General features: G+C 40.2%; 1 protein-coding gene across 3 annotated transcripts in view; it reads right to left on the reverse strand.

Moving 5' to 3' along the window:
* clspn (claspin) overlaps positions 1 to 8,790 on the reverse strand; it is a 15,351-nt gene that overhangs the window by 1,942 nt on the left and 4,619 nt on the right. For all 3 annotated transcript variants that reach the window (XM_016441960.1, XM_016441961.1, XM_016441963.1), the window contains exons 7-21: positions 5,499 to 5,601; positions 4,896 to 5,398; positions 4,626 to 4,814; positions 4,377 to 4,531; positions 4,052 to 4,242; positions 3,923 to 3,975; positions 3,596 to 3,780; positions 2,713 to 3,238; positions 2,567 to 2,627; positions 2,376 to 2,454; positions 2,003 to 2,124; positions 1,670 to 1,831; positions 1,195 to 1,316; positions 918 to 1,045; positions 358 to 475 (exon numbers count right to left, since the gene is read on the reverse strand). In XM_016441960.1, coding sequence (XP_016297446.1) covers positions 358 to 475; positions 918 to 1,045; positions 1,195 to 1,316; positions 1,670 to 1,831; positions 2,003 to 2,124; positions 2,376 to 2,454; positions 2,567 to 2,627; positions 2,713 to 3,238; positions 3,596 to 3,780; positions 3,923 to 3,975; positions 4,052 to 4,242; positions 4,377 to 4,531; positions 4,626 to 4,814; positions 4,896 to 5,398; positions 5,499 to 5,601 — 2,697 coding nt within the window. The remainder of the gene's footprint in view (positions 1 to 357; positions 476 to 917; positions 1,046 to 1,194; positions 1,317 to 1,669; positions 1,832 to 2,002; positions 2,125 to 2,375; positions 2,455 to 2,566; positions 2,628 to 2,712; positions 3,239 to 3,595; positions 3,781 to 3,922; positions 3,976 to 4,051; positions 4,243 to 4,376; positions 4,532 to 4,625; positions 4,815 to 4,895; positions 5,399 to 5,498; positions 5,602 to 8,790) is intronic.

The following is an 8,790-nucleotide window of genomic DNA, read 5'->3' on the forward strand; positions in this document are numbered from 1 at the left end:
ACGCGATATAGCAGTGATCTACGGCTCTGTGTATTAAATGCCACTCAATCTGAAAGCACGTGATGGAGATTTACGATTCACAGAACCGGCTTTACTGACGAGATGCGCATGACAATCACATGCGATTTATCGTGCAGATGATGTTTGTTGTTTGTTGATCACAAATTACAAAATAGATGAGGAAAACTAGGATGCCGGGTGTATTCAAAGTGAAATGGCTTAAAAAAATAGTTTATCGTGTTTTGGAACCAAACTCTTCAAATAGTCAATCAGCACTACAGTCCTAAATACTGTCAGAAAACCTGAATTAGTGCATAGTGATTCTGCAATCTTTACAATCTCAGAGCATTTCAGTACCTTTCTTTTGAAGGTTCTTAGCCGTTAGCTTCTTAGCTAGCTTCATAAATTGACTGTCCTCCTCTTCAATCTTTTCCACATCATCTGCATCCTCTCCCTTTTTGGCCTGAGCTTCAGTCTACAGAACAGGATCCAAGTCAGACACATGCACACAAGCATGAACACATAGCATTTATTTTTCTTATGCTGGGTTCAGACTACACAATATTTTTGTCGTTCACGATAGTTGGTCACGATAGATAGAAAATCTTGTCGTGTCGTGGACAAGAAACATGTCAGACTACTCGTTGCTTCCCGACCATTCATCGCGTGCCGTCTTTAACGACGCACGTGATGTCATCGAGAAAGCGGAACTAGCGACTGACTTCCGAAAACAAGAGTGTAAACATTGCTGAACATTTTGGTTGTCATCCACTATGACAGACTACACGTGCTGAAACGATGGAATCTTATGTACCGTTGCCCATTGTCATTTACGAATCCCCACGACACCCTACGTCAAGCAAATCGTGGCAAAATCGGGCTAAAATCGTGCAGTCTGAACCGGGCATTACACACACCTGTTCTCTCAACCACTGTTCCCTCTCTAGCCGTTCTTTACGTCTTTGCAACTCTAGTTGATCGATTTCTTCATCTTCCTCTTCCTCATCTCCATCAGGACCCATTCCACCAAACTCAAAGTTATCATCTGGACAAAACAAACAGGGAAAAAAAAAACTACATGAATACAGGTCAGACACATCTACTCCAGTTAGCTGCTACAAGAAGCACGGTCAAGTTCAAACACTCAACATCAGTTTACTGAGGGGTGGGATCCAGATCACATGCTGAACTCACCAATGTTTTTCCAGCGGAAACGCCGAGCTCGTCCAGGTCCATCAGAATGCAGATCTCCATCAGCGAGGTAACGCTCCTGATACAGCCGCAGTCTTCGCTTATCATCATCCAAGACCTGCTTCCTGTAGGAAGAATATAATGAGCCTCATGTTCCTAGTAAAAGACTATGACAGTCTACAGAAGAAGTGCAGTTATTTCTAAAAGCAACCAGGTTTAAGGCATTTATAACACTTGTTGAGTTGACTGATCACATGGCATAACAGAAGTACCCAGCTTAGCTTTGATAAATAGGTTGGCTCCCCCATGTGGCACATTGAGGTTACAACAATTTCTAGCAGCAGACAAGCCCACTTGTGCTGTTAACTGTAAAACGCAAAGCTACCGAACAAGCATTTCAGCTGCTTTTGCAAGTACTCACCTGTTCCACCACCTACTAAAAGAGCAAGTCAGTGGAGGACTAAGATACATTTCTTACATGTGAATCTTGTTAACTTGGTCCATCAGTTCCTCATCTGATGGTAAATCTTCTTCTATCTCCTCCTCCTCGTATTCATCACCACCTCCATCATCCTCATCCTCACTGCCCACATCACTGCCAGACAACTCTGCCTCGGATTCCACAAACTCTGCTAAACGGCTGTTGGGACACAAATAACATGTATAGATATCAATACACACACATAAAACCACGGTCACATAAGATGAAATATATTCATTAAGCAGTAATTCCCAACCTCTACCACATTAAAATGGTTTTAAACGACTTACATTGTTCATAAATATCTCTGAAAAACAAAAATAGACATACATTTTATTTTTGCCAGTGCGTCGTCCAAAGACCGCTTCCCTTTCCTCTTCCTGCTCCTCCTCCTCCTCCTCTTCGTTCTCAGTTTCCTCTTCTTCAGCATCTGATTTATCCTCATTTTCATCCTTAAATTAAAAACAAATGTTTACAGCACTAAGCACTGAAAGAGTAGTAACAAATACAGGCAAACATTCACATTCACCGCTGCAGTGTAGATTTCTTTTTATTTCATAAAAAAAGACCCAGGTTTTTTTTTCTGAAAACACTCCCCCATTTTCTGGACAAACAGGTAGTCCCACCCTAAACTCACACCACTGGTTGAACACATTGGGCAAAGTAACAAATGTTTTTTTAAGATCTTTTATCTGCTGAGTACCTTTTCACTGAGGCTGTCTACATCTGACAGGAGCCGGAACTCACAGTCACCTTCCTCCTCTTCCTCTATGTTCTTGTTCCTATGGGGACAGTATGAGGGTATAAAGCATTTAGTATTTGGAGCAACAAAATACAAACTATAATTTTCAAGGATATGCAATGAATCCATGCACATCGATTATAGCTTAGTACCTGTTCATTTCAGATGGCTTTTCAAAGGCAGGACTTGAGACTGATCGCAGCGACGACGCAGCTAAAAACAGATTAGATAGAGTTTGTTACCTACAAAACTTAACACGTATCCTTTTAACCCTCAGTATAAACAACACAAGACTTACACGGGCTTCCTGTGAACTTGCCAGAGCAGAGAGCCAGCAGCTGGTCCATGTCTGTCTCTGAGCTGCCTCGACTCTCACCTCGTTGCACTTCTGGCTCAATGGTCTTGTTCTTCTCCCTGGGCTTGACGACTGGCTCTTCAGGCTGTGTGGAAAAAGCTCCAGAGCACAGCCCCAGCAGCTCATCCTCTGCTGCAGGCTGAGAAGCCCCTGGCTGGGTCTGCCCTGTTCCGAAGCCCCCTGAGCAGAGCCCTAGGAGCTCACCCATGTTAGCATCCATGGCATTTTCATCCAGACTGTCTAGTATAAGCTGCCGTTTGTGGGAACGGCTTGGCACACCGCGGGGACCGACGTTTAAGAAGCCATCGGCATCCAGTAGCTGGGAGTGGGTGTCCTCCTCCAGTGAGAAGCGACCCTGGGAGTCCCCAGCCGAAGGGAGGGCGGACTCACTCGAGGAAGAGGGAGCATAAAGGTCTTGAGAATCCTCCACAGGGAGGGAGAGGGAGGGTTCGGACATCTTACCTGAGCTCTGAAAAAATATTTAGTGTCTGTTAAATTACAAATTTAAAAGATAATTTACATGGCAAATCATTGTCATTTACAACTCAAATTTAACGGTCACCTTGTTATGTGCATTTAAGATTTAGAAGACACATTAGTTACATTCAGTGAAGGCACAGCTTTTTGTTGGCCAAAACTGCAAATTTGCAAGAATAACTTGAGCACAAGTGAAATTTGTGTGGGAGCTTTTTTTTTGCCCTTGCATGGCTGTTGAAATGACTGGATATCTCTCACAAAATTTAACTAAACAGCGGTAAAATGATGTGACATTTTGCAAAAATTAGGCCAAACAAACTTCATTTCAGGAGTTCCAAGAGACCCTCACCTTTGAAGCAGAGCCAAGGAAGCTGGATCTGAAGAGGCAGGGAGATGGAGAGCGGAACGCACTGTTGGACAGACCTCTGCCTGCAGCTCTATTGACTGGCTGGTATGATGGGATCATTGAGCCCATCAGCTCAAAGCTACTGTTATGACTGCTGTCCTTAGCCAATGAAAGGGTGTCATCCTCCTCTGTGAAAAATAACAAAAATTCAGTCTGATTTCACATATATTTGATACTACCAATACTAAAAGAGTGACCAGTTGTTGGAGCAACAGGTATAATAACTTATTGTTTTAAATAAGAAACAGTAAAACAGAGTATGTAACTCACCCATTTTATTGTCAGCTTCATGGCCAGCTGGGCCTAATCTTCTTACACCATCCCTGGACAGAAAAAGACATTCAGTTAGTATGGACTACAGAAAGTGTGTTGCAGCCCAATTAGGAAACATACACGTACCCTGTGCGGGAACAGGAGTTGCCAGCAAACAGCATCAATGTTCCATCAGTGTCTGCTGGAGTTGGAGAGGGACTTTTGAAGCCAGGGGAAGGGCATGTTTTCACTGAAACTTCATCTTCCTCTTTGTCCACTGCCTCTTCTCCCTCCTCCACTTCATCATCACCACCATCATCCAACAATTCATCAACACCCTAAAAAAAATGAATGGAAATAAAATTAAAATTGTTGACTATAAAATGAGAAAAGTCATGTTAAAGAGTAGTAGATCTGGGGAATTTTTTTTTAAAACATTAACCAATCCAAAAGTAATGCCAATTTTTTGTACCTCTTCATCCTCTGACTCAGTCATCTCTGCTTCCTCTTCTTCCTCACAATCCTCATTGTCAAGGCGATGTAGAGCAGCTCTGCGCTCCCTCTCCTCCTTCCTGCGGATGGCCATGGCTTGTAGCAAGCGAGACTTCAACAGTACCAGTTTCTCACCTACAAAGATGCAAACAATGAGTAATAAAAAAAAACATTAAAACGGCTTCCATACCTGGAAATCAAAGCACTGTGGTAAAAATAGTGATTGTACCTGGTTTGACATTTGCAGGCTCATCCTCTCCCTCATTGACAGTTATTGTGATTGATTCAGAGCGTAGTTCTTCCTGTCCTGAGGGGGCGCTGTCTTTCCTCACCACATTGAGCTGCAATGTGCGCTCCCTTTTAGGGCGAGGAGCAGGTTGGATGTGCTTCATGAAGCGTTCCTGTAGTGCTTTCAGAGCTGTATTACACACACAAAATCAATCACTAATTGTGGAAAACGGTGAAGGACATTTAAAAAGTGATAATCCAGAAATCTCACCTGGGTTTTCCTGAGGTGGCTCCAACTGGACAAAAGCCCCATCATCTGCACACAACTTTGCCACAGGAGGAGGATCTAGACCAAATTCTCTTAATCTGGCTAGTTTATCCTTGCGTGGTTTGAGCATCTGAGCAGCAGTCTGGGCCTGATCAACTGAGACCTGTTGCTCTTCTTGGTCCTTGTCGGAGTGTTTAGTTCCCTCAGTTTCTTGCTCAATGGGAGTTTCTTTTTCTTGACCCACAGGTTTGGGTTCGTCAGTGCTTATGTCATGTTCTACATCTGCTTCGCTTGAGGTCTGTGGGTTGCTATCATTGGCAGGATTGTCCTGATGAGTGCTGGTGGCTGTGTCTTCTAGAGGTAGGGATGTGGTGGAGGACTGGTTACCCAGAGATGATTCTGTTGGAGGGCTTGAGTCCTGCTCTAGCATGTGCCGAGATCTTGTGGTTTGATCTGAAGGTGGTTGTGTAGTGCGCTCTAAAATACAAGCCTGGTACTTGGCAGACCTTAAGGACAAGTGAAAAAAGATTACACTGGTAATTTCTACTGTATGAACATATACAGGAGATCAATTAGTTCATTAGTGATAGAGACTTGATCTCATACTTGAGCAAAGCCATTGCACGACCCTCAGTACGAGGTTTTTTCTTGAAGAACTGGTCAATACTTTTGGGCTCTGGCATATAATATGGCAGATTGAGCATAGACTCTGCAAATATATAAAAAGACAGCAGTGTCAGAGAGCAACTTTTTTTTTATTATCCTGAAGTGATATTTGCCCCATCTACACCACACGTTTGGAGATATATGGGCAATTCCATGCAAAAGTCATCCTTACCATGAAAAAATTATTTTTTTACCAAAAGAATAAAACCCTGTTTAACTTGTGCATTTAGGTCTGTATTTTACAGCATGAATGTGCTTTAATAGAAATTTTAAGGAAATCTCTGTTTATCCACCACATTGAGGGGGTGCACCTAAAGAAAAATTAAATTTTCATTCGACTGTATTTCATGTTTTCAAATGAGAGATCAAAGACTGCCCATTTATTAATTTGTCAACAGTAAGTATTTTGTAGAAAGATGGAGCCCTGTCTGAAAAGTAAATAAACTCACTGTCTAAACAGCGATGATTTTTGGATTTATAAGGACTAGATTTATGAGGTCAGGACGCTTCAGCACTGTGTCATGTCCGTAACATTTTAATGATTAAGTTTATATCATATAGTAATTATTAATGCAATTAACTTGAAACTTTCTGTACAAAGCCAACTTATAGCCATACTAATTATGATCAACAGTTCATTTCCATTCTTTGCTCATCAACCATAATAATGCGTTACGGACGTGACCATGTTTACCATGTTGCTGATGACTGATAGCCTGTGTATGTCTATACTGTTGTGATCTGTTTCAGGCTTTCCGTATAACATTTTAGAAATTAATTCATATTGTAACATTTCAGAAATTGCATTCTCAACGAGAACATTGCAGAGATTTAGACCGCATTTGCTGTGCGGGTCAGAAATGCACAGGCGGACTGAAGGAAAAATAGCCCAAAATGTTTCAAATGTAATTTAATGTTCATTGTCAATATTATCTTATCTAAACCTTTTATGTGTTTCAAATAACTATATCGCTATGCGCTGCATGCAAGCAGAGTGAAAGATTTTGCATGTTCAGTGCACATGTGGGGTTATCATTTATTGTTTTTCACTTTGTTATGCAGATGCAAAACGTGAATATGCAGTCTTATTCGCAGTCCGAGTCTATTTTATAAATATTTGTACAATATGCCTATTATCAGCATATTTTACTTAACCTTTTTTGTATCTTAGTTATTTAATGCATAAGCAAGTCATTAAAATCTTTTTTTCCCAGCAGCATCCGTTTAATCTTGATCAATGAATTGGAGCAGCGTTAGTCTGTTAAATAATTTTAAAATGTCAAATAGCATTCAATTTAAAGGTTATATAACTGTATCTGTCTTGGATGTAGACTGGTGAAGATTTATTTTAATGTGGATTCCAAACTCTAGCGTTAACCTACATAAATGTGCTACATTTTTGGCCCATATTCAAGTGTTTGTGCAGAATATTAATGCGTATGCATGACAGGGAGGCGCCCGCGCGATCACTTGCATTTTTTCCTGAAAATGAAACCATTTAAAATCAGTTCAAAACTGATTTTATATATGTAAATTCATAACAACAACAAAACGTGCTTTTGTAAAATAATGAAAACAAACAGGATGGGCTTTCTGCCGTCTCTGTGAACTGGAGCGCTTCTCAAAAAAGAACCAAAACTCAGCATGTGTCTCACATAGGCTACAAAAGAAATATGTCTATAGAAAGCTTGAAATGTCTACTTTTAAACGAACCAATTAAAAACAAAATTAAATACTCCCTGTTTATGTAATCTGAAGGTTTCATTTCTCTCTAAAGCCACATCTAGTACTGTGGAGATAAGAATCAGCAGCACTGTGAATTTCATCTTGCAGCCAACAAGAAAACATTAGTTTATAAATAAATAATTAAAATGTCTAATTTTTCTATACATTAATAATCATTAGGCTACTTTTGCCTGTGCTTTGTGGCAAACTTTATGCTTATGATTGAGCGTGGAATATATTGAAGCTTATTATGGATTAGTATATTGATTTAATATAAATGTGCGATTAGTTAAAGAGCAGGTCATATGGTATTTTAAAGCATCCTAATATTGTGTTGGAGTCCCCTACAACTGGTTTAAATGCATCTAATGTCATAAAACAGTAATTTTCTCAGAACATACATTTAACAATAGAGTCATTTGCCAATGATTTCGAAACTATTCGCTCCAAGCAAGTTCGGAACAAACCCCTCCCTTCCATAAGCCTACTCTGCTCTGATTGGTCAGCTGGCCAAGCCTGTTGTGATTGGCTCAGAGAGGAGTCCTTGAGCAAGTTAGCGAGCGCTACCCTTGACAAAGCACCTTTACATAAAACAATAATATAGTGCTCCAATCAGTTCTTATAATAATGACATAAAATACAAAAACACTTATGCAAGCAAATTGTGCCCACAGCTTAAGTTTAGCTGCTAAACTGTGAACACTTAAAACAATAATGGTGGATATGTTAGCCGAGTGCTAATGTGACAATACAGTTTGTAAACCAAAATATGTCTACTGTAATGTTTGAAGAATGACAGACAAAAGACGCTCTGTCTTAACTTTTAATCAGAACACAGAACAGCTGTATACAGGCGCACCAACCTAACTAACTCTCTCGTCTCTCCCGCATTAACCCTATAACTGCCGGTGCAGCAAAATAAACAGCAATTTCACAATGATTATAAAGTCTGTGCACTACACTACATTATTTATTATTAAATTAAGTAATCTGAACAACGTCAGTCTACATTAATCGACACATTCTTAGGAAATAGTGGGTTCTAGGGATGTAACGATTTACTCAACTCACGATTCGATTCGCGATTTTGATTTCACGATTCGATTTACGATTTTTTTTTTTTTACAACATGAGATTTAAGACAAATTATAAATAAATGTGTCCTTTTATTATTGCTTGGACAAAATTCTGCATGTTTCTTTGTGAAATTGAAATATAACACTATAATATTATACTAATATAGCACTTGCATATTATTGCTCTTTTGTTGGTTTTGATTGCTTCTATTAGGGCTGCACGATTAATCGCATGGTAACACTCCAAAGAGAAAGGAAAAATTGAAATCGCATAATATTAGAGACCTGCATGGGACGGATTTTTCAGTCCCGCTCCTGCCTGATTCTGTCCCGCACCCGCAGAAATATATCTTATCTGGTCCCGCTCCCGCCCGCGACATTCATGTTTTGTCCCGCTCCCGCCCGCAAAAGCCCGCATAAAAGTAATCTAT

The sequence above is a fragment of the Sinocyclocheilus anshuiensis genome, unplaced genomic scaffold (assembly GCF_001515605.1).
Source record: "Sinocyclocheilus anshuiensis isolate Anshui unplaced genomic scaffold, SAMN03320099.WGS_v1.1 scaffold195, whole genome shotgun sequence".
NCBI classification, from domain to species: domain Eukaryota; kingdom Metazoa; phylum Chordata; class Actinopteri; order Cypriniformes; family Cyprinidae; genus Sinocyclocheilus; species Sinocyclocheilus anshuiensis.